General features: G+C 38.3%; 1 protein-coding gene across 1 annotated transcript in view; it reads right to left on the reverse strand.

Annotated features, from left to right (window-relative positions):
- Positions 1-26,932, reverse strand: part of LOC123565561 (probable E3 ubiquitin-protein ligase HERC1) — a 182,289-nt gene that overhangs the window by 26,437 nt on the left and 128,920 nt on the right. The window contains exons 43-52 of the mRNA XM_053550306.1: positions 17,508-17,727; positions 16,908-17,196; positions 16,369-16,571; positions 14,175-14,378; positions 13,485-13,609; positions 6,061-6,263; positions 5,405-5,504; positions 3,462-3,608; positions 2,799-2,897; positions 263-433 (exon numbers count right to left, since the gene is read on the reverse strand). Of these exons, the coding sequence (XP_053406281.1) occupies positions 263-433; positions 2,799-2,897; positions 3,462-3,608; positions 5,405-5,504; positions 6,061-6,263; positions 13,485-13,609; positions 14,175-14,378; positions 16,369-16,571; positions 16,908-17,196; positions 17,508-17,727 (1,761 nt within the window). The remainder of the gene's footprint in view (positions 1-262; positions 434-2,798; positions 2,898-3,461; positions 3,609-5,404; positions 5,505-6,060; positions 6,264-13,484; positions 13,610-14,174; positions 14,379-16,368; positions 16,572-16,907; positions 17,197-17,507; positions 17,728-26,932) is intronic.

The following is a 26,932-nucleotide window of genomic DNA, read 5'->3' on the forward strand; positions in this document are numbered from 1 at the left end:
AATATTTTTACGGTAAAGAGGTAGAAAATCAAGCAAAAAATTGAGCAATATTTTTACAGGAAGGAGGTGATAAAGCCACCAAGAATACTAGATTCAAGAGGCAAAAGGTTAAGCAATATTTTTATAGTAAAGAGGTAGAAAATCAAGCAAAAAACTGAGCAATATTTTTACAAGAAATAGGTGAAAAAGCTAGCAAGAATACTAGAGTAAAGAAGTATAAAGTCAAGCTGTTTTACCTGAGGAAAGAGGTAAAAAATCTAACCTTTTCACAGAGATACTGCTCGAGGACAAGATTTGGAAGGTTTTGCAGGAATGTTTTGAAGCAAGGAGCCTGTAGTAAGTTTAGTCCCCAGCTGCGTAGACTGGTCCTGGCTGTAGCAAGAGCCTGCTGTTTGAGATGAATATCCTGAGGGTAACTCAGTAAAACAACATCCTGAAATTATTAGCTATACTGTGTACAGATTAAGAACAAATTGCCTTTTGCTCAAACAATACATATATATACATTATATAGGTAGAGAAAATTTATACAAACAAACCAAAACCACAATATACCAGACCAATTACAGCAAAGTGCCTAGCATATATATATATATACACACTTGTTTTGCTGCTGTATCATAGGCAAGAGTCAAAGTAAGATACCTTGTTCTATACAATAAAATATCAATATGAACTTGTTAAATATTAGAATCCCTCAACAGCTCGAGTTGCACAAGAAAAAAATGCACCAAGTTCTATCAAATCAAATCTCTCAAACACTTCCAAAATATGACAAGGACAAGAAAATTAGATTAAGTAATGAGCAACCGATTTTACATTCCCTTTAGTTCAGTAGTTAGATAGCAGAGGTAATAAAAACCTCAAATCCAGATATTTCTAGCTAGAGATTTTATTAACTATCTCACCAGCAAAGTTAAAGTGAAGTGTTGCAGAAATAAAAAGTCTTATCATATACAGACTTAGTGCTGGTGAATTTTCTAGCCATATTTTGAGTCATGGAGTCCATCAATTAATTCTGTATTACAGTTCGGATTGAGTATGATGTGTGTTACACATTTCATCAACTCTTATACACAGACTCATTCAAATAAAGTCTGCTGTTACTTTTCTTGATAGCATTCTATGCTTCCAAAGGAACTTCTTAGAAAATTTTACTGTCACAGCAGCAGTCTTGTAGTGCCATGTGGCAGCTGTAAAAAGTCATTAATACTTTGACTCAGTGTTGTTACACTATCTGGACCTGGATCATGGAATCCAATCCATGTTTCTTTATTAACAAGAGGGTCATGATGACCCTGAATTGCTCACCTGAGTATATTGAACCACATGTTTCAAATGGCAAACTGATGCTAAAATATTAGAAAGTAGATCAGTAGGTCACATTTATGGTCACTGAAAGAAAGTTTAAAGATTGGTGTGCAAAACTGTACATATCATCTTAATTTCAAGGCTGGATCTTAAACTAGAGTGGTCACAAGCAAAAGTTTACACATGGACGACGTAGACCTACTGACCTAGTTTTTGACCGCAGTTGACCCAGTTTCGAACTTGACCTAGATATCATCAAGATGAATATTCAGACCAACTTTCATACAGATCCCATAAAAAATATCGCCTCTAGAGAGGTCACAAGGTTTTTCTATTATTTGACCTACTGACCTAGTTTTTGATGGCACGTGACCCAGTTTCGAACTTGAACTAGATAACATCAAAGTGAACATTCTGACCAATTTTCATGAAGATCCATTGAAAAGTATGGCCTCTAGAGAGGTCACAAGGTTTTTCTATTTTTAGACCTACTGACCTAGTTTTTCACCGCACGTGACCCAGTTTCAATCTTGACCTAGATATCATCAAGGTGAACATTATGACCAATTTTCATGAAGATCCATTGAAAAATATGGCCTCTAGGGAGGTCACAAGGTTTTTCTATTTTCAGACCTACTGACCTAGTTTTTGACCGCATGTGACCGTTTCGAATCTGAACTAGATATCATCAAGGTGAACATTATGACCAATTTTCATGAAGATCCATTGAAAAGTATGGACTCTAAGAGATGTCACAAGGTTTTTCTATTTTTAGATCTACTGACCTAGTTTTTGACCGCAGTTGACCCAGTTTTGAACTTGACCTAGATATCATCAAGATGAACATTCAGACCAACTTTCATACAGATCCCATGAAAAATATGGCCTCTAGAGAGGTCACAAGGTTTTTCTATTTTTAGACCTACTGACCTAGTTTTTGATCGCACCTGACCCAGTTTTGAACTTGACCTAGATATAATCAAGACGAACATTCAGACCAATTTTCATGAAGATCCATTGAAAAATATGGCCTCTAGAGAGGTCACAAGGTTTCTCTATTTTTAGACCTACTGACCTAGTTTTTGACCGCATGTGACCCAGTTTCGAACTTGACCTAGATATCATCAAGGTGAACATTCTGACAAACGTTCATAAAGATCCCATGAAAATATGGCCTCTAGAGTGGTCACAAGCAAAAGTTTACGGACGGATGCACAACGCGCGATCACAAAAGCTCCCCTTGTGTCACTTTGTGACAGGTAAGTGACAGGTGAGCTAAAAATGATCTTATTTTATTTCATAGTGAAATTGTAGTTCTAATTACATTTAGGTAGTGGACCCATAATGATTAATTGGCAATTACATATTCTCCATGAGCGGTTTCAGCATTGTCCATTTTTTTACCGAAAGCTATGTAAGCATTAAGCTACATTTACAGCCAGAAAATGCCAAAACGCCTAAATAAAAGTAAAAATTTGAAATTTTACCTTTGATCTGTTAAAGCAAGCAGCTAGCCCATGATCAGCATACCAGCACAAACTACGTACAGCTCCTGTCCCAATATACACCTGCATCAGGCTTCCATCCTATATCAAACATGTACTGTAGATTGTATAATACAGTTGCAATTTGGTATCTCAAAATTCCAAGTGATCGAGTGTTTTACTTTGAGACAACCAAAACTGGACTTAAAATTATATATTGTGCACGTGTTTTCTAGACAGGGCTTGAAAATGTTTTCAAGATAGCCAAAATTTTTAGATAAGCAAGTTCAGGATACCAAGTTCAAACTGTATTTGCAAATTCCATTATTTGCTGAATTTTATAACTGGAGAGACATGCAAATTCAGAAGTTTCATGAACTGAACTAAAACAGAGTCTTTTGAACTTGGACTCTTAGCATGACCTTGACTTTTGGCACAGCAATCTAAAGTCTTGAACTTGACACAACCCCTTGTTATAATGGAAGTTTGTTTAGAAATATTAACTTTAAACAGTTATTCTGAAATAAAATGTAAAACAGGAAAACATCTTTTACAAACATCCAACGACTTTTTAGTCAAATTATTACATTAAGTAGAAAATAGTCTTCAAATCAAAGAGTTTATATTTTAAACATGATGCCATCTACAATGGGAAATAAACCATACCAGCAGTGACCATATTTTGAGCCAGCCTTTATTACATCCTGATGCAAGAAGAAGTCCATTGGGACTAAAGGTCAGAGACCCTAGCGCTGTCAGGTGACCATGCAGAGTGAAGATCACTTTCGTTTCATCCACCGTCTCCTCTGTATCCTGAAAATACACACTGCTAGTGTTTGACTTAAGGATGACTACCCGTAATAAGCCTCAATTTCACCAAAAGCATACATACAATTTGATAATGTAAGCTTTGAAAATGTCAAACGATAGAAATAAGGTGCATATTAACACGTTATATAGTGACAGAAGTTCTCAAAAATTTCCTTTAGATTATCTCCCCTGGTAATTTTGGTTTTTCATGAGTTATCTCCCCTGAAAACTAGAAAAAAATAATTTTCTACTTTCCCTACAGGGAATTTTAGATTTCTTTTTGATATTTGTATCAGAATCATATAATGCAGCTTTCTACCGCAAAATTTTCTCAAAACTCGAGCTCAGACTCTCATAATCAAAGAAATTATATATTTCCCATAGGCATCAATGTTAACTTCAATACTGATTATCTCCCCAAAAAATGATAACATTCGAAAAATCTCTCGGTGAAACGTTTAAAATTTTGAATGTCTTTAAAGAGACCAAATTTCATTTAAATATTACCATCCAGTTACAAGATACGAAATATGGCTATTACACCATGTTATCCTTAATTTCTATGTCTGAGTTACCTACAGAGCTTAATATTTACTTGCCCTCACTAACATCAGCTTGCATGGCCAAGGTCTGGGATTTTTTTGCATTTGATAGAAACTGTTATTCTCCTTTAAAACTGGAGTTACAAATATTAACTCATTGTCAGTTTTTGTACTACTACTATCAGGTTGCACAGACCTAAATGTTATTCCATACATATTCTATATAAAATGGAAAATGCAGGCAGAGCTGACCAATTTTAGAGTATGAATACCTACCTCTTTTGAAGAATAAACTAAATACTATTCTAACATGATCTGCAGCAATTGGTATATAAACATATAGCGAAATCGCCTATACATGAATCTACGATAAAATATGGTTGGCTGTTACATTGAACCCCCTATGATTGGTATAAGAGAATCTACTTCAGTTCCGTTACAAACAAATTATTTCAGGGCCAAACGGTTGAAAACAGCATCTCAAAAACATAAATATGATCAAATGTCATACTGACTTATGTGTAGGACCGTAAAACACGTTTCGATCTCTACAAGCGAATTCAATTAGCTTAATTAAGATTCAGCGGTGACGTCATAAATGTATGACATAAAGTATGACGTCATAATGATGTGACGTCATATAAAGTTAAGCTCGTAACTTGTAACACAGGGTCAACTCGCCTAATTTGATGATTCTCCTCATAATTAGTTTGCGAGCTGTTAGATTACTAAATTATAAATACTTTTCAAAATTCTGATAAAAAGAAACAATTATCTATACGTTCCATTGGCTATGCAACTCTTTCTAACCATAGGGGGTAAATTGTAACAGCATATGACCCGAATGACGTATTACGCTGAAAATGTAGTACTGTAAAATGCGAATTATTTGCGTTGTTAGAATCGAAATAATAAATATGTTCCAATAATTTTATCAATTGATAAAACATGGGCAGTCGTTTGGATGTGAATAATTAAATCACTCGTGCTACGCACTCGTGATTTAATTATTACGCATCCAAACTCCTGCCCATATATTATTAACTGATAAAATATAGGAACAGATTTATTATTGCTTAAACATAAAATGCTAGAAAAGGAGAGGTCATGTATCTTTTCAGGGATTTTTTCCTGTCATATTTGCTTACTGTAAAATCACACAGCTGTGAGCTGATACTTCTTCACACTAAAATTGAGATTTACTTCAACAATAACAACCTTTTCTCTCATTTAGATGTGACCCTCTGCTACACTTACCTGACAGGTGTAAGAAGAGGAGCTAGTGGGGGTTAACTGGTTCTCATTATATGTGACCTGTGGTACACTTTCTACATACACTATTCCATTGTCACAACCACTATATAAAAGAGAAAAATCTGTCATTTAAAATGCAAAACAAGAAATTCATGATGACCCTCGGTAGCTCAACTGGTATAATCAACTTCAGAATAATTTGTAAGAAGAAAATGTTTATTATTACATAATCAATGCCTTAGTTGTTTAATAATTCCTGCACATCTGAACTCTGAACCATTGTAAAACAGATGATAAACCACAAGAAGGCATTGTTTATTTTTCATTCTAATATGCTAATTAAAATATGACAATAAAAAGTATGCTGAACTTTCAAACAATGTTTACACAACGGACCTAGAAAATCTTAAAAATAAAGACCATAGTCCAGTTAGAGTTCCATAGACTTCGATCTAAAAATATTGCAGTACATACATTGCTACAGACCAAAATATCATTATACATCATGATATAAATGTTAGTCTATTAAATACCCAAACCTAACATAAGCAATGAATGTCACATGGTCTAAGCAGCTCATCCTTGTCATTTTGGACTGGAGCATGTCAATCAATCTCAGCAATTAGACAAAATAAAGTCAGAATAGTGAAAAGCAATACCTTGCCAACATAAGAGATTTATTATCTCCCTTCCCTAGTAAAGTACACCATCCAATCACAGTAACAGCTGCAGTATGGTGGAGTGTGTGTAGCAACACAAGTCCTTCCCGACCAGGCAACCATACTTTCACGTGCGAGTCCCCTCTAGCACAGGTCAACAGCATGTGACCAGTTGGATCCCACTCCATACCAGTGATTGTAGACTGTAACAATATTGAATCATTCATTTCAAATTGAACTCTGTGACATAAGACTGAAAATAGGTGAATCTGCTGTTAGTTTGTTTGATATCAGCAAATTACACAAACTGTTTTTGTAAAGATTGAGTCCTTGTAAAATTTGCTGAAAAATAGTTTGTTAAAAGTCATTGCTTACTATTTAAGTGAACCTCACACTTCTTGGTGAAAAAATCAAGTTTTCTGTAAATTTGATTTATACTTGTGCTTTTTCAAGTAGAATTTGGTATACAACTTTGTATTATTTCACTTGTACTGCACAGCAGGGAGATGTTTTAGTAACACTTTCAATTATCAATCACACTGAATTGAGGGCAAATATCAGGACCTGTCCAAACCCTTATTGATATTTGCAACCTATAACTGGTTAGCCCTACTGTGTACTTTGTTGGCAGGAATTTCAGTTGCTGAATAATGTGCTGGATGTACAATATTTCTCCAAATAAACATCCCATGATAAGAGGGGTAGCATGTTTTTCAGTTTTCCCCCTTCCCAATGAACACTTACTGAAACTAAAAAAAAGGTAGGTGTTCATTAAGATTTGAACCGAGCCCCATCTGTTCTACAGCACCAAATGTAGCTTTGGCCTAAAGCCCTAGACAAAGGTTTTACTATAAGCTACCTATAGACCAAGTTTCATTTCAATATCTCAACCCAAAGTTATTGAAACAAAATCTTGATGCCACCCATCCATCCATCAATCCACCCAACAACATTGCCAATTTAGTAACCAGGTTTTCAAGTTAAAAACACAGCAGATGCTTGTATTTTTTCAATGTTTTGACATAAATTAAAAGAACTTAGCATGTAAAAACTGTCAAGCAGGGCCTCAAAACTGTGCACTGATTTCATACCAGTCCACCAGCATCATGAGGAAAGCCAGTATAATTAGTAAGGGATACATGTAATATGAAAAGGTTCTAAAGATATCTTTAATAATCTTTATTCAATGATATCTGATACAGCAACACTAAATTTCTACAAGTAACCTAATCAATTTCATCACATAAGCCTATCTCTCACCATAAAATACCCAAGAAACCTGTCAGAGAGCTCCAATTCTTCTAATTACATGCCTGAAGTGTCACCTTGCCAGAAGTGTCAGATATCAGATAACATGCAGAATCATTTGGTTGTATAATGCTTAAGTAATGTCTGATTCTCATATTCTGTGACATTTTCTCCTTGAAATTTGCTTTTCTAAACAAATATTGGTATTATGCACAAATCAAAGATATTGAAATGCTTGAAAGACAAACAGTTACTTTTCAATTATCTGAAGTGGTGCCTTAAACTCCCCTGTGCTACAATGGTCAATTACTCACCTCATGTGCCTGGGTCCTGATTGGTGCCTCAAACTCCTCAATACTACACTGGTCAATAACTCACCTCATGTGCCTGGGTCCTGATTGGTGCCGCAAATTCCTCAGTCCTACACTGGTCAGTAACTCACCTCATGTGTCTGGGTCCTGATTGGTGCCGTAAATTCCTCAGTCCTACACTGGTCAATAACTCACCTCATGTGTCTGGGTCCTGATTGGTGCCTTAAACTCCCCTGTGCTACACTGGTCAATAACTCACCTCATGTGCCTGGGTCCTGATTGGTGCCTCGAACTCCTCAATGCTACACTGGTCAATAACTCACCTCATGTGCCTGGGTCCTGATTGGTGCCTCAAACTCCTCAATGCTAAACTGGTCAATGACTCACCTCATATGTCTGGGTCCTGATTGGTGCCTCAAACTCCTCAATGCTACACTGGTCAATAACTCACCTCATGTGTCTGGGTCCTGATTGGTGCCGCAAATTCCTCAGTCCTACACTGGTCAAAAACTCACCTCATGTGCCTGGGTCCTGATTGGTGCCTCAAACTCCTAAATGCTACACTGGTCAATAACTCACCTCATGTGCCTGGGTCCTGATTGGTGCCTCAAACTCCTCAATGCTACACTGGTCAATGACTCACCTCATGTGACTGGGTTCTGATTGGTGCCTCAAACTCCCCTGTGCTACACTGGTCAATAACTCACCTCATGTGTCTGGGTTCTGATTGGTGCCTCAAACTCCTCAATGCTACAATGGTCAATAACTCACCTCATGTGTGTGGGTTCTGATTGGTGCCTCAAACTCCTAAATGCTACACTAGTCAATAACTCACCTCATGTGTCTGAGTCCTGCTTGGTGCCACAAACTCCTCAATGCTACACTGGTCAATAACTCACCTCATGTGTGTGGGTTCTGATTGGTGCCTCAAACTCCCCTGTGCTACACTGGTCAACAACTCACCTCATGTGTCTGGGTCCTGATTTGTGCCTTAAACCCCTCAGTGCTGCACTGGTGAATAACTCACCTCATGCGTGTGGGTTCTGATTTGTGCCTCAAACTCCGCTGTGCTACACTGGGCAATAACACACCTCATGTGTGTGGGTTCTGACTGGTGCCTCAAACTCCCCTGTGCTACACTGGTCAATAATCTCACTCATGTGAATGGTCCTGATTGGTGCCTCAAACTCCCAATGCTACACTGGTCAATGACTCACCTAATATGTCTGGGTCCTGATTGGTGCCTCAAACTCCTCAATGCTACACTGGTCAATAACTCACCTCATGTGTGTGGGTTCTGATTGGTGCCTCAAACTCTCCTGTGCTACACTGGTCAATAACTCACCTCATGTGTCTGGGTCCTGATTGGTGCCTCAAACTCCTCAATGCTACACTGGTCAATAACTCACCTCATGTGTCTGGGTCCTGATTGGTGCCGCAAATTCCTCAGTCTACACTGGTCAATAACTCACCTCATGTGCCTGGGTCCTGATTGGTGCCTCAAACCCTCAATGCTACACTGGTCAATAACTCATCTCATGTGTGGGTTCTGATTGGTGCCTCAAACTCCCTGTGCTACACTGGTCAATAACTCACCTCATGTGTCTGGGTTTGATTGGTGCCTCAAACTCCTCATGTGCTACACTGGTCAATAACTCGCCTCATGTGTCTGGGTCCTGATTGGTGCCTCAAACTCCTCAATGCTACACTGGTCAATAACTCACCTCATGTGCTGGGTTCCTGATTGGTGCCTCAAACTCCCTGAATGCTACACTGGTCAATAACCACCTCCTGTGTCTGGGTCCTGATTGGTGCCTCAAACTCCTCAATGCTACACTGGTCAATAACTCCCCTCCTGTGTCTGGGTCCTGATTGGCCTGCAAATTCCTCAGTCTACACTGGTCAATAACTCACCTCATGTGCTGGGTCCTGATTGGTGCCTCAAACTCCTCAATGCACACTGGTCAATAACTCACCTCCTGTGCTGGGTTCTGATTGGTGCCTCAAACTCCTCAATGCTACACTGGTCAATAACTCACCTCTGTGTCTGGGTCCTGATTGGTGCCGCAAATTCCTCAGTCTACACTGGTCAATAACTCACCTCATGTGCCTGGGTCCTGATTGGTGCCTCAAACTCCTCAATGCTACACTGGTCAATAACTCACCTCATGTGCCTGGGTCCTGATTGGTGCCTCAAACTCCTCAATGCTACACTGGTCAATAACTCACCTCATGTGCCTGGGTCCTGATTGGTGCCTCAAACTCCTCAATGCTACACTGGTCAATAACTCACCTCATGTGCCTGGGTCCTGATTGGTGCCTCAAACTCCTCAATGCTAAACTGGTCAATACTCACCTCATTGTCTGGGTCCTGATTGGTGCCTCAAACTCCTCAATGCTACACTGGTCAATAACTCACCTCATGTGTCTGGGTCCTGATTGGTGCCGCAAATTCCTCAGTCCTACACTGGTCAATAACTCACCTCATGTGTCTGGGTCCTGATTGGTGCCTCAAACTCCTAAATGCTACACTGGTCATAACTCACCTCATGTGCCTGGGTCTGATTGGTGCCTCAAACTCCTCAATGCTACACTGGTCAATGACTCACCTCATGTCCTGGGTTCTGATTGGTGCCTCAAACTCCCTGTGCTACACTGGTCAATAACTCACCTCATGTGTCTGGGTTCTGATTGGTGCCTCAAACTCCTCTGCTACAATGGTCAATAACTCACCTCATGTGTGTGGGTTCTGATTGGTGCCTCAAACTCCTAAATGCTACACTAGTCAATAACTCACCTCATGTGTCTGAGTCTGCATTGGTGCCCAAACTCCTCAATGCTACACGGTCAATAACTCACCTCATGTGTGTGGGTTCTGATTGGTGCCTCAAACTCCCCTGTGCTACACTGGTCAACAACTCACCTCATGTGTCTGGGTCCTGATTTGTGCCTTAAACCCCTCAGTGCTGCACTGGTGAATAACTCACCTCATGCGTGTGGGTTCTGATTTGTGCCTCAAACTCCGCTGTGCTACACTGGGCAATAACACACCTCATGTGTGTGGGTTCTGACTGGTGCCTCAAACTCCCCTGTGCTACACTGGTCAATAACTCACCTCATGTGAATGGGTCCTGATTGGTGCCTCAAACTCCCCAATGCTACACTGGTCAATGACTCACCTCATATGTCTGGGTCCTGATTGCTGCCTCAAACTCCTCAATGCTACACTGGTCAATAACTCACCTCATGTGTGTGGGTTCTGATTGGTGCCTCAAACTCTCCTGTGCTACACTGCTCAATAACTCACCTCATGTGTCTGGGTCCTGATTGGTGCCTCAAACTCCTCATGCTACACTGGTCAATAACTCACCTCATGTGTCTGGGTCCTGATTGGTGCCGCAAATTCCTCAGTCCTACACTGGTCAATAACTCACCTCATGTGCCTGGGTCCTGATTGGTGCCTCAAACACCTCAATGCTACACTGGTCAATAACTCATCTCATGTGTGTGGATTCTGATTGGTGCCTCAAACTCCCCTGTGCTACACTGGTCAATAACTCACCTCATGTGTCTGGGTTTTGATTGGTGCCTCAAACTCCCTTGTGCTACACTGGTCAATAACTCGCCTCATGTGTCTGGGTCCTGATTGGTGCCTCAAACTCCTCAATGCTACACTGGTCAATAACTCACCTCATGTGTCAGGGTTCTGATTGGTGCCTCAAACTCCCCTGTGCTACACTGGTCAATAACACACCTCCTGTGTCTGGGTCCTGATTGGTGCCTTAAACTCCTCAATGCTACACTGGTCAATAACTCCCCTCCTGTGTCTGGGTCCTGATTGGTGCCGCAAATTCCTCAGTCCTACACTGGTCAATAACTCACCTCATGTGCCTGGGTCCTGATTGGTGCCTCAAACTCCTCAATGCAACACTGGTCAATAACTCACCTCCTGTGTCTGGGTTCTGATTGGTGCCTCAAACTCCTCAATGCTACACTGGTCAATAACTCACCTCCTGTGTCTGGGTCCTGATTGGTGCCGCAAATTCCTCAGTCCTACACTGGTCAATAACTCACCTCATGTGCCTGGGTCCTGATTGGTGCCTCAAACTCCTCAATGCTACACTGGTCAATAACTCACCTCATGTGCCTGGGTCCTGATTGGTGCCTCAAACTCCTCAATGCTACACTGGTCAATAACTCACCTCATGTGCCTGGGTCCTGATTGGTGCCTCAAACTCCTCAATGCTACACTGGTCAATAACTCACCTCATGTGTCTGGGTCCTGATTGGTGCCTCAAACTCCTCAATGCTACACTGGTCAATAACTCCCCTCCTGTGTCTGGGTCCTGATTGGTGCCGCAAATTCCTCAGTCCTACACTGGTCAATAACTCACCTCATGTGCCTGGGTCCTGATTGGTGCCTCAAACTCCTCAATGCTACACTTGTCAATAACTCACCTCATGTGCCTGGGTCCTGATTGGTGCCTCAAACTCCTAAATGCTACACTGGTCAATAACTCACCTCATGTGCCTGGGTCCTGATTGGTGCCTCAAACTCCTCAATGCTACACTGGTCAATAACTCACCTCGTGTGTCTGGGTTCTGATTGGTGCCTCAAACTCCTCAATGCTACACTGGTCAGTAACTCACCTCATGTATGTGGGTTCTGATTGGTGCCTGAAACTCCCCTGTGCTACACTGGTCAATAACTCACCTCATGTGTCTGAGTGCTGATTGGTACCTTAAACTCCCTTGTGCTACACTAGTCAATACCTCACCTCATGTGCCTGGGTTCTGATTGGTGCCTCAAACTCCTCAATGCTACACTGGTCAATAACTCACCTCATGTGTGTGGGTTCTGATTGGTGCCTCAAACTCCCCTGTGCTACACTGGTCAATAACTCATCTCATGCGTCTGGGTCCTGATTTGTGCCTCAAACTCCTCAGTGCTGCACTGGTAAATAACTCACCTCATGTGTGTGGGTTCTGATTGGTGCCTCAAACTCCCCTGTTTTACACTGGGCAATAACACACCTCATGTGTGTGGGTTCTGATTGGTGCCTCAAACTCTCCTGTGCTACACTGGTAAATAACTCACCTCATGTGAATGGGTCCTGATTGGTGCCTCAAACTCCCCTGTGCTACACTGGTCAATACCTCACCTCACGTGTCTGGGTCCTGCTTGGTGCCACAAACTCCTCAATGCTACACTGGTCAATAACTCACCTCGTGTGTGGGTTCTGATTGGTGCCTCAAACTCCCCTGTGCTACACTGGTCAATAACTCACCTCATGTGAATGGGTCCTGATTGGTGCCTCAAACTCCTCAATGCTACACTGGTCAATAACTCACCTCATGTGTGTGGGTTCTGATTGGTGCCTCAAACTCCCCTGTGCTACACTGGTCAATAACTCATCTCATGTGAATGGGTCCTGATTGGTGCCTCAAACACCTCAATGCTACACTGGTCAATAACTCATCTCATGTGTGTGGATTCTGATTGGTGCCTCAAACTCCCCTGTGCTACACTGGTCAATAACTCACCTCATGTGTCTGGGTTTTGATTGGTGCCTCAAACTCCCTTGTGCTACACTGGTCAATAACTCGCCTCATGTGTCTGGGTCCTGATTGGTGCCTCAAACTCCTCAATGCTACACTGGTCAATAACTCACCTCATGTGTCAGGGTTCTGATTGGTGCCTCAAACTCCCCTGTGCTACACTAGTCAATAACACACCTCCTGTGTCTGGGTTCTGATTGGTGCCTCAATATCCCCCTGTTCTACACTAGTCAATAAATCACCTCATGTGCCTGGTTCCTGATTGGTGCTTCAAACTCCCCTCTGCTACACTGGTCAATAACTCACCTCATGTGCCTGGGTCCTGATAGGTGCCTCAAACTCCTCAATGCTACACTGGTCAATGACACCATCACTGTATCCTACCATAAACCTTCTGGTCTCTTCATACCAAGCAATCTTTGTCACTGAAACTAAAAAGTCATTCAAAAACGCATCAATGGACTGTACTTGACAGACTGAATGAGGAAACAGTGAATTACACTCACGCTATAGTTAGTCACTACAGACACCCCTATTCCTGCAGTCACCCTGAGAAACAGCCACCTGTCTTTAGCAGCCAAATTTTCCAGTCCCCCATTTCCAGATACCTGTTATAGAATAGACTTTTTGTGACTGACTGGGAGACTGACAGACAGTTGAACTATTGGACAAATGGTTAAAACAAAATTATATACAATGTACATAGTATATTTTAAAGTACCTTCTACCTATGTACCAGATTTCAAGAAAAAAAATCAGGTACTTCAAAAACTATTGCAAGACCAATGTGTCATATTTTTTAAACTACTCGTTTGTGAATGTTCTCTCCATATTGCCCTCTACCTATGTACAACATTTCATGACAAAATATTTAATACTTTTAAGTTATTTCAGAAATGCTTTTTTTCCAACAGACTGACCGATGGCAAATCAGACTGTCTCCTACAAACAGGTAGTGTACTTACAGAGCTGACTAATATTTTATAGCTAACATACCATCAGGCCTGTAACAATGCTCTAACTCCTGTCGTCTAAATGTGGAACTGTCCAGAATATCTATATAGGCAAGAGATCCATCCAGCCGGCCAACAAGCAGGCGGTCTGTGTTCAACCAGAGACAGCCACCAAACACAGGCTTACACTGAGACCAAGCCAAGGCTGAGATCCAGTGTGGCTGAATGTCTAAATGTCCACGACCACCTGTAACAGACAGAAATCAACAGAATTATATCTTATGCATTGACAACAATGTCTCCAGCCAGACAGATAGGCTGTCAAATGAATTTCCATATTTTGCCAAAAATATCAAAACAAGAGGGCAATGAAGGCCCTGTATCGCTCAACTGACCTAATGACCTAAAGATCATCAAGATTAACATTCTGACCAAGTTTCATTAAGATATGGTCATAAATGTGGCCTCTAGAGTGTTAACAAGCTTTGCATTTGATTTGACCTGGTGACCTAATTTTTGACCCCACCTGACTCAGATTCAAACTTAACCTAAAGATCATCAAGGTTAATATACTTACGAAGTTTCATAAAGATATGGTCATGAATGTGGCCTCTAGAGTGTTAAGTACCTTTTTCTTTGATTTGTCCTGATGACCTAGTTTTTTTTATCCCATCTGACCCGGATTAGAACTTGACCTAGATATCATCAAGATTAACATTCTAACCAAGATTCATTAAGATATGGTCATAAATGTGGCCTCTAGAGTGTTAACTAGCTTTTCCTTTGATTTGACCTGGTGACCTATTTATTGACCCGCATGACCCAGATTCGAACTTGATCTAAAGATCACCAAGATTAACATTCTGACTGAGTTTCATTAAGATATGGTCATAAATGTGGCCTCTAGAGTGTTAACTAGCTTTTCCTTTGATTTGACCTGGTGACCTATTTATTGACCTGCATGACCCAGATTCGAACTTGATCTAAAGATCACCAAGATTAACATTCTGACTGAGTTTCATGAAGATACAGTCATAAATGTGGCCTCTAGAGAGTTAACTAGCTTTTCCTTTGATTTGACCTGGTGACCTATTTATTGACCCACATGACCCAGATTCGAACTTGATCTAAAGATCACCAAGATTAACATTCTGACTGAGTTTCATGAAGATACAGTCATAAATGTGGCCTCTAGAGAGTTAACTAGCTTTGCCTTTGATTTGACCTGGTGACCTATTTATTGACCCACATGACCCAGATTCAAACTGGATCTAAAGATCATCAAGACAAACATTCTGACCAAGTTTCAGGAATATACAGTCATAAATGCCGCCTCTAGGGTGTTAACAAGCTTTTCCTTTGATTTGACCTGGTGACCTAGTTTTTGACCTCACCTGACCCAGATTTTAACTTGACCTAGAGATCATCAAGATTAATATTCTGACTAAGTTTCACAGAGATATTGTCATAAATGTGGCCTCTAGAGCGTTAACAAGCTTTTCCATTGATTTGGCCTGGTGACCTAGTTTTTGACCCCAGATGACCCAATATCGAACTCGTCCAAGATTTTATTGATGGTAACATCCTGACCAAGTTTCATTAAGATTGGGCTAAAATTGTGACCTCTAGAGTGTTAAAAGTCAAATTGTTGACGACGGACACAGGGCGATCACAACAGCTAAAAATATACAGAATTTAGATCATTATTTTAATATAAACAAACCAGAGTTGAGACCCAAGTGGGACTGAATCTCTGTTTGTCCATGCCTGTCTACAAAACACATGGGTTTATTCTTACATTTTTAATGTACTGCTAAAGATATTATTTCCAACATATTGTCAACGAAAATATATCAAAATACAATATGCATTATTAAAAGTTTATGGTACAGGTACAAGATTCTTTCCTGACTCCAAGTTACAACTAATGTGCAGACCAGTGTTCTGCGATCAAACTGGCACTATTTCTAGCAGTTTTACTCCCAGTTACAACTATGTTACAACTATTATCTCCCTTGGCAGACAAGTGTTTTGTGACTATAGCTGTACCGTTTCCAGCAGTGATAGCATAAATTGAACGCTGGGGTGGTAAATATAACACCCGCCATTAGTTGAAGAAACGGTTCTTAATTCCATTTCAAGTGGTGACTTCTGTTAACTATCCAAGCAAATTAAGAAAGCTTTACCAAGAAGTGCTTCAAGTTCAAAGCAAGAGTGAAAGATAGCTATAGTATTACCTCCTATAGCCCAGATGTTAACCATATTATCCATAGATCCAGCGAGTAGTTTGCCGGCACTGTTCCAGCACAGGTTATCAAGCAACTGCCCATCAAGGTGCTCACCGTTCACACCCTCACCATTGTTGAATATACAAGTCTGCTGCATAATCTGGTGAGTTTTGCTGGGAATATTCCACACACGGACAACACCATCATACCCACTGTAAAAGAAAAGCAACTGGAGCTAACACCGAAGGAGACTAATACCCTTATTGCTCTCTAATTCATATATCTTTCAAAATTTGGTCCCCTCACTCACAAAACAACCTAATTGGCAGGGGATACAAATTCACTGAATAGGCTCATTTTACAGTGACAGAAAAAAGCAAACACAAGTTCAAGGAGAACAAAGATCAACAAGAGAAAAAAGCATCAGACTTTTAATCTTAATTCGTCATTTTCGTGACTTTCAGGGTATGCTGTTCAAAAATCCTCAAAAAAAGTAGAGATTTTTTTTTGTATAAAAGCAAAAAAAAAAATTACAGAAAAAGGAAAACCTTGTTGCAAGAAGTGATTTCTTTTCATTCCAGCTACAATCAGCGAGCCTGTTTTGATGTGCCTCCAACTTGCGTATTGTACACGGTGGCAGATCTGGCCCTAGATCAACCTGGGGCTTGTCTATAACAGTACTGGGCTTATGTGCAGCTATACACCGTACTAGCTGAATCCCAGCCCACTGGCGGTATGTGTGATCTATTTTTGCTGATAATATACATGCAGAGAGTGCATCTATCATCTGTATGATTCCAAGAGGACGTTCTTCTACCGGCTGCTCTGTTGTTGACCCTGAAACATTAGAATCAGATACCTCAAAACTACTATGAACTTCCTTTCTAGCATGGTAAGAAGGCTTAAACATTGTAAGAAATCTTAAATAATCTTTACAAAACAGGGGTCAAAAAGTTCCTATTACCTCCTTTTGAGACCTTTAGTATGACATTCAGTTTATATCTGAATCTTTTGAAATAAAGCCACAATTCACAAAAATCTCTGTTACAGACTAGGTGAATTAGACAGTACAAGTATTTAAACAACTTCTGATGACAGAATTTTAAGAAGAACTGAACAGAACAAGTTTCCTGACAACTGATTCCTACCTTGTTGTTTGGAAGGTGATGCCAAAATATTTTTATCTCTGCTCTGTGGTAGAGAGCCTGCCGTATTCTTGAGACCACATTGTGCAAGGAGTGCAACAAGGGACTGTGTAACAGAAAGTGTGGATTTGTCTGTTTTTGTGACAACGTGTACTGATGTCTTTTTCTGTCTCACTACTGAGTCATTTGTCTGCCCTACCCCAAGGGCTGCTGTCAGTAACTCCTAAAATGGCAAACATCAAAATATGGTGAACTAGAGCTATCACTAAAGGTGATGAATGTACCCCCCGCATGCACTGACACAGCACATTGCAATCTGACGCACACAAGATTGCATAATTATGTGGACTGTATGTATATAGACTGTATGTATACAGTATAGTGACAAAAAACAAAGTCCCATAACTATACAGAATATTTATCTAAAAGAACGTAACATGCACCATGCACAACTAGGGTTAGTACTGATCACTTGTGTGAAGTTTCATTAAATTGTGTGCAAGGGTTCGGAAGATTAGGTGCGCACAAGACTACATATGCAGACTGTATGTATACATAGTATGTTAACAAGAAACAAAGTCCCATAACTCTGCAACTTTTGTCGTTGAAAGAACCTAACATGCCCCATGCACAACTACTGTTGTTACTGATCACTTGTGTGAAGTTTCATTAAATTGTGTCAAGTGGATGAGGAGAGATGGTGCGCACAAGATTGTGTCTATGTATATAGTTTAGTAACAAAAAAACAAAGTCCCATAACTCTGCAAAAAAAAATTTCTGAAAGAACCTATCATGCCCCATGCACAACTACTGTTGGTACTGATCACTTGTGTGAAGTTTCATTAAATTGTGTCAAGTGGATGAGGAGAGATGGTGCGCACAAGATTGTGTCTATGTATATAGTATAGTAACAAAAAACAAAGTCCCATAACTCTGCAATTTTTTTTTCTGAAATAACCTAACATGCCCCATGCACAACTACTGTTGTTACTGATCACTTGTGTGAAGTTTCATTAAATTGTGTCAAGTGGATGAGGAGAGATGGTGCGCACAAGATTGTGTCTATGTATATAGTATAGTAACAAAAAACAAAGTCCCATAACTCTGCAAGTTTTTTTTCTGAAAGAACCTAACATGCCCCATGCACAACTACTGTTGTTACTGATCACTTGTGTGAAGTTTCATTAAATTGTGTCAAGGGGATGAGGAGAGATGGTGCGCACAAGATTGTGTCTACGGACAGACAGACAGACAGACAGACAGACGGACAGACAGACAACCTGAAACCAGTATACCCCCCCCACTCCAACTTTGTTGTCGGGGGGTACAAAAAAAACATCAAAATTAAATTTTAAGTTAGTTAGACATTACTCTTATTCATGACATATTGATGTAAGAGTTATGGCCCTCGTGTCAAATCATGTGGGTGATGATGTGGAACAATTAAGTCTGAATCAAATACATATGTATTGAGTTGCTTATTATCATCATATTTTCCATTAAAAAACTCTTTAAAGTGATATAAATTTGAGGAGATAATCTTAACGTGTAAGTCAATATTTACTTTATAAAGAAGTCAAAGCGACAAATATATGATATTGATTTCAATCAATAGAAAATACTGTTTTCATTAACACGGTGTTTTTTTTTCCCTGTCAAATTCTATTGTTAAAAAAAATCTTTGGGTTTTACATGTGACATTGACTAGAGTAATAGAATCTTGTCATTTAAAATTCAAATCTCATACTTGTCGCTCTGATGTCACTTCAACAATACTTTAAAATTTTATACCACTTTAAGGAACATTTTATTTGAAAATATGAAAAGTAATAAGCAACTAGATACTTGCTGACTGAACAGAACAATTTACAATAACAGTCTGACTGACCCTTAAACTACAACTTGGGTGAATTTCACCTTAAACTAAATTTTAAAAAGATATAAAACATTCTCTTTATACATGAACAGGATTGGTACAGAAATCATGGTGCCAGAATGTAACATAATATCGTGCAAAATATAGCACTTTTGTTAAAAAGCAAAGTTTTCCTTCAAAAATCTTTTTACAAAAAGCCTTACAAATTATGGACAACTTAAAGACTAATCAATCCTATAAATTATACCTCGATTTCTGTGATATTATGGGTGAAGTATTCCTGACAAGTAGTTATCTTTAAGGGGCCATTATAAACTCCATCAAAAATCATTCAACAGGAAAATGCCGAAGAAAAGTGAAAACAAGCCATGAGAGTATTCATCCTTGCTTTTTTTCTATTTCCCCTAACACCCCTTTGTCTACCTCTTACCCATTTATTTTGCATATAATCAACATGTACATGTTGATAGATTTTTGAAGCAACCTGTCTGCTATATCTTTCCACTACTCTGTGCTTCTGGTAACATTTTTTTTTTTTTTTTTTTTTTTTTGATATTGCACCTTTCTACTATACTTTGTTTGAATCCCACAAGCAGTTTGAGGAGTAATCCAGACAGTGTTTTGTAACAGACAGTCAAGACAAAATCAATATATCTCTCCCCATAATTATAGAAACAGCATCACTGACAACTTCCCTTACCAAAAAAACTTACAAGTGACCTATAGGCCAATTTCATAAGTGACTTATAAGTGACCTGTAAGTGACTTATAAGTCACCAATTGAACAATCCTCTTTTTTCAGCATGATAAAAAATAACCCCAGTGTCAAAAAGGTGGGTAGTTTCAACTTTTATAGGAGAGAACTTTATCACTTTGTCATATTTTCAAGGATGGAAAGTGTGAAGCTTCATGTGACAAGCAGAACATTTCACAAATAAATCAATTTTCCAGACTCTGTAATATTATAAATGTATGGTGCAGTGAGTGAAACAGGATCATTTGAAATTTAAGATAAAGACTAGAATGTTGAAGAACAAGTAAGTAAGTAAGTAATGACCTTATTCATAGTGGGTGACATATTTGGTTGAGCCAATTTACAATATGGTCCACAGGGCAACAATGCCGAGCCCATTATTTGTTGACACACCGCCTGAATGATTCAAACATTTCAGCCAATTAAAACAAGTTTCATTTCAATATCTTGACCCAAACTAAAGTTATTTAACAGAAACAATCATCCATACAAAAAATATATTTCTAAATCCACAAAAAAAATCTTTACCAGGTAGAGATAGGTCAAAATACATCTAAAAATTTGATGTATCATCCATGTTGTACCACTGTCACAGAAAAATGGTGTTGGTTTTTCCGTATGGCCAATACTAAAAAAGTTACAAATAAGCTAGTTATAAGATCTCAAAAATTAAAAATAATCCTATTTAATTAGAAAGCTGTACGCTATCATTGGAATTGTCTCTGAAAGAAATAAAACAAGGAGCTGCGTTCAATAAACGCTTGATGCCCCCGGTGGCATCCTTGTCGATACAAAGCAACCTAAGTCCAAAACAACGTCAAGGTCAAACTGAGGTCAGGTGATGTTTGAAGATGAGGAATGGTCACAGGTTACATCTGTATTAGTATCAATTCATTCTTGTAAGCGGTATTGATGCTAGACGAAACGGTCCCATTTGTTTAACCAAGAGATGGCCCAAATAAAGCAACCTAAGTCCAAAATGAGGTGATGTTTGAAGATGAGGAATGGTCACAGGTTACATCTGTATTAGTATCAATTCATTCTTGTAAGCGGTATTGATGCTAGACGAAACGGTCCCATTTGGTTAACCAAGAGATGGCCCATATAAAGCAACCTAAGTCCAAAATGAGGTCAAGGTCAAACTGACGTCAGGTGATGTCTGAAGATGAGGAATGGTCACAGGTTACATCTGCATTAGTATCAAGTCATTCTAGTAAGGGGTATTGATGCTAGACGAAACGGTCCTATTTGGTTAACCTCGTACGAACGGACATTCCTACATTATGGATACTTATGTGGCTACACTTTTGTTCTCTCTATTGTTCTTTTAGCCATGTAAGAGAAAAATAGCCACATAAAAGCCTTACGGAATGAATGACATCAAAGAAAAAGTACAGTTACCTATTGTTCCTATAGCCACCTAAGTATGCAAATGTGAGCTCGGACGGACGAACGAACGGACGGACGGACAGGACAATCACTATATGCCTCCCGCATCAGTAGATGGCGGGGGCATAAAAATAAACTGTGTTAAGAAAAAGCTGGATCATATCAAACGGACTTTACATATTAAACTGTTGAAGACACAATTGGAAAACTATACATCTATGACCAAAGCATATTGCTTTATGCAACATGATGCTACAGTAGATGTGTTGTTCAATAGAACTAATACAGCAGATAATGTACAAACTTGTGAACTTTTTTTTTTCAACACCCAATACTTCCATGATCTATCTGAATAGAAAGTACTATATTACCTGTCTGAGAACATCAGCAGATACAGAGGAAGAAAGAGAAGAGGTAAGGCACAATCTAATTAACGTCTGTGAGTTAATGCTTGAACATTTCGTGTTTCTAATAATTTATAAAATATAAACTATTAGAGTGACATCAACACAGATCTGGGTTATAAAAAAGAGTTTTCAAAAACCAGAAACTGTGTTGAATTCAATGTTAGATAGAAAAAATAAGGTAAGGGTAGATTTATCGGAAGCACAGAGCAGATAGAAGTTTCAGGAAGACTTTTGAGAAGCATGAAGTTTGAAGAGAAAATTTCAATAAAAATAATTTTAGTTGATAAATAATTTATATATAGGTAGATAAGGAAGTAAATCCACAAGGAATATTGCTTAGCGTTTTATACTTTCAGAAAAAAACAACAACATAATCATTTCATTAGCATGTAAATGAGCAAAGAACCAGACATAAACATAAAGTATTCCACTCAGTAATAACCAGTGAATACAAATACATTTATACAGCACAAAAAGTATAAAAAATATTCTTTTGCGCTTTACAACAACCTTAAAATGTATAACTTAACTTTATTTAAAAAAAAAATTAATTTAAGAAAAATTAATTACAAATATCATATACAATTAACTTTAAATATTTACAGTATTTGCATATCACTAGATGGTCATATTACAAAAAAGGCTTTGTAATAATACTATAACAATTACAAATTATAGAGTCACTTTAAAATTCTGACAATGTGACATTATTTTCATGCTTTTTATTTGTAAAGTCACTTGAAAAACTTTTCAAAAAGGTGTGTTTAAGTTTACATCTGAATTTATTTTAACTTTTGATTCCTTTTAAGTCTCTTGGAAGAGCATTCCACCATTTCAGACCGATTACACAATGAACAAATTAAAAGAAGCAGCATACCAGTTCTAGAAGAAAGCAGGGTACCAGCTCTAGAATAAGAAGCACATCAACCATGAAAAAAACAGCATACCAGCCATAAATGAGAAGAATACCAGTTATAAAGGAGAAGAGTACCAGTTATAAATTAGAAGAGTACCTGTCATAAATGATAAAAGAACCAGCCATAAATGGAGCAAAGTACCAGCCATAAATGAGAAAGTATCAGGTATAAATGAGCAGCATACCAGTCATAAATAAGCAAGGTACCAGTCATAAATATGCAAAGTACCAGTCATAAATGAGAAGATTACCAGACATGCACAGACTAATAAGCACCTGTTTGGTGCTATCATTTTTCCAACAATATGCATGCTATATAGTCCCAGAACGTACTCATGACCATCCGCTGTATGAAGAGGACAGTAATACACCAAAAACAGGCTACAATGACAGTAGCCTGGTACCGGAATACATTGAAAACAGTCGAGACTCAGGAAACATTGATGAAAGCCAAGTGCCAATGCATACTGATGAAAGCCAAGAACCAGGTTACATCAAAAAAAGCCAGAAATCAGACTACACTGGCAAAAGTCAAAAACCTATAAGTGCCAACATAAAACAAAGACTAGAAAGTGTGGACAATATGACTCAAAGTGAATCCAATCATATCATTACAAACCAATCTGATTTAAGAAAAGCAGATATTGTAGAAATAGCAGATAATCATGATGGAATAGATTTGGAAAATGCCGATTATACAAGTGAACATGTAACAAAACAGAAAACAGAAGAACTTACTGTACAGAAGTTAAGTATAAATAAAAACAAGCTGGACCTAAAAGGCAAATCAGTAAACAATATTCAGGCTGCAGACATAGATAAACTGACTATCAAAGAGAAACTGACTAATGAAGAAGAAAGAAATGAAGAAAACAATGAAATTATTAATATCATTAAAGCCATTTGTGGAGAACAATATGAACCTTGCACAAAAACAACTTATGGCCTCCAAATCTTCAAAGATTCTTCTCTCTGTAAAACATGTTCCTGTAATGCTAAGACCTGTCACATCTCCAAAAACTGTTGTCCAGATGTTCAAGCAAACACTAATGACACTGAAGATGATTCTGCATCCACTGAAGTCTGTGCTTCAATTTCTGATGCCTTAAGTTTTAAAAAGTTTAACGAAGAACTAACAGAACACAATGGAATAAATGATATTGCAGATAAGGAAGTCAAAACTAATTCAAATACGTTCACTTTGACTAAAACTGGAGAAGATCAAGAAATAAATAACTATACAAAAGCTACATCTGATGAGACTGAACAAGTGTTGGTCAATGAAAATACACACAGATTCAATTTATCTTCATTATTCAAAGCCTTCTTAAACGTACGCAACAATTCATCTGAGAAAGAAAGAAAAGAAATCAAAGAGCAAGAAAACAGCTATAATGAAAAACCTGTTGAACAAGATCATAAAAATCTTCAAATATTGAATGAAGAGCAAAAACCTTTTTCTGAGCTTAGTATGAACTTCTTTCCCATGTACCTAGTGACAGAAACTTGTCCGAGAGGCTTTCATAATGCAGACATTACTGCTAAATGTGAGAATAAGTCATCAACCATCCTCACTGATCATATTCCAGTATCAGACTGGTTTACAATGAATATTTATCGTAACAAATGGTGTGCAAAGTGTCACAACATTTCCACAGTCGGGAAATGGAGACTTGTCACAGACTGCCTTCAACTTTACACTATGGATTACCTCCCATCACTGGCAACTGACTTTTACGACCTTACCAAGAACTGCACTGTCAAAGTTATACCACCTGCTGGACAAGAAACTGAACATAAAGTCTGCCAAAGTTCCAGTGTTCCTTTAATTCCAAGAATTATTGATACATGTAATGTTACTGGACTTTGGAAACAAAATATCCCCATAATTGAAAAGTTGTGTAATCAAAGAAACTACATGCCAATTTACAAGAAGAGAATGCTGGGAACTGAGACAATAAAATTATATAAGAACATATTCTGTTACACATGTAATACAGCTGATAGCTTGCAAACACTGGAGAGTAACAGACAGGAAGGCAATGATACAGGTACCTATAAATTCTTTTCAAATATAATGTTTAGAATATCACCGATTGTTTAAGGTATATCCAGTCTCTTAAATAACTGTAAATTCTCTATATTACTATATATGCCATATTGTGTATCTGTACATTCCAAATGAATGCAAATTCTCTAAACTATTACTTTATATTATGCCATATTGTGCATATGTACATTTCAAATCACAAACTCATATGCAGTGATCTCTCTTGCCACTACGCTCTTACTGATCACTGCCAACACAAATTTTTTATCTAGAATTCAGTAAGTGGACATTTTATTTATCTAATTATATCGTTATTTTTCCCCAATGTTTTCCATGTTTACCCTTAATTATCAATTGAAGACTGGCTTTTTTTTTTCACTTAATTATAGTACCTTTTTTCTATCACAAAGAAAACAATTAAGGGGAACCCGTTTCTTCGGAGTTTCGTCTACCATGCTTACCAATCATCACGCGATGAACAATGTTGTGTTGATAGTGATCAATGAGAACGTAGCTGCAAGGGAGATCACTGTGTAGGAGTTTGTTCAAATCAATACAAATTCTCTAAACTGTTATTTTACATGCCATATTGTGTAACAGATTACACAGAAAGTGGAACCAGACTGTACATGGACATCAATGTGGCAGACAACACAGCTCAGACAGCTGTCTGGTTTTGGGAAAATGATAATCACAGCCTGACATGTCCTCAAGGGCAAATTCCCGATGTCTATACAGTAAGTTCCAGTTAGTTTAGTTTATACTCATTCATTTAAGTTTGATTGTGATGAAAGCTTCAAGCTTACTTGTACCACTCATGAGTCCACTTCCTGCAAAAGACCAGTGCTGAAGGCGTGGTTGTGACCCCAGTGAGGATCAAACCCACCACCCTTGGGCTGAGTGGCCGAGACCTTAACTACCTTAACTACTAGACCTTGTGTTCAAATTACACTGGTATATATATATAAGTATATACTGAATGAGAGAAGTAGTTTTTTTGTATCTGTCTGCTTTGTTAAAAATTTCATGCTGTTAAAAAACTGTTGTATAGAAAACTAAATCAATTAAATCTTTGGGAAAAAAACAACATTTGCAAACAAAATACCATACCATAAAAATGTTACCATTTCATTAGCTATAAAAGTTACATAAACACCTTTGCTACAGGCATCAAAGACATTATTTTTAACTTATGTATAAAACCACCTGGAAATAAAGTTCTATTTAAATTTGTTCTCCCAGGAAGTCTGACTATAGAGCTACCATAAATATATATTACACAGCAAGCACTTGAAAATATTTTAGAAAATCATGTATTAACAAAGTAGTGCATAGCAGAAGAAAGTTGCATTTTACAAGTTGTGACAGTATAATATGTATAATATTATATTCACAGGATGACTGTATTCAGTTTGAGTGTCCCATATACCAGACAGCTATGTCAAACCTATGCCTAGACAGAGAACGAGATGTGACTGGACTGGTTATAACATCGACCATACATCTTCAGTTTCACAAACCAGTCTATACTGGTAAAACCAAGGATGAAATACGTGAGTTTGGAAGAAAAGTTGCTAAAGGTATTGATGATAAAATGCAAGTATCGAGGAACGGCTGTGAGATTAGACATACCAAAATGTATGCTAATTCTGCACGTCCATCTGAGGGTTATATTCAAGAAATGCTTCTTGTGTTTAAAATTGCAAATACTGAAAAATGCTCTGTGAAACAAGTTGTAGGCATTTATGCTAAACTTGACACTGGCAAAATAAATGTTACTGTTAAACTTGGTGAAACTCAAAAAAATCCCCTTCATTCTTCACCACTGCCAGGGCAGTATGAGACATTTTCTGCAGGATTATCTTTCAGACCCATAGAAAGCCATGTCATTGAAACAGTATTAACAGAAAAGCCTGTCTCATATGAAATAAGACTTCCCAAAAAATTTCATTGTCCAAAAATACTCCTTGCATCATCAAAGTATATAGAATTAGTCCAGAAAGGGTATCTAGAATCAACTGAAAATGAAATATTGA

This window comes from Mercenaria mercenaria, chromosome 8 (genome assembly GCF_021730395.1).
Source record: "Mercenaria mercenaria strain notata chromosome 8, MADL_Memer_1, whole genome shotgun sequence".
Lineage (NCBI taxonomy): Eukaryota > Metazoa > Mollusca > Bivalvia > Venerida > Veneridae > Mercenaria > Mercenaria mercenaria.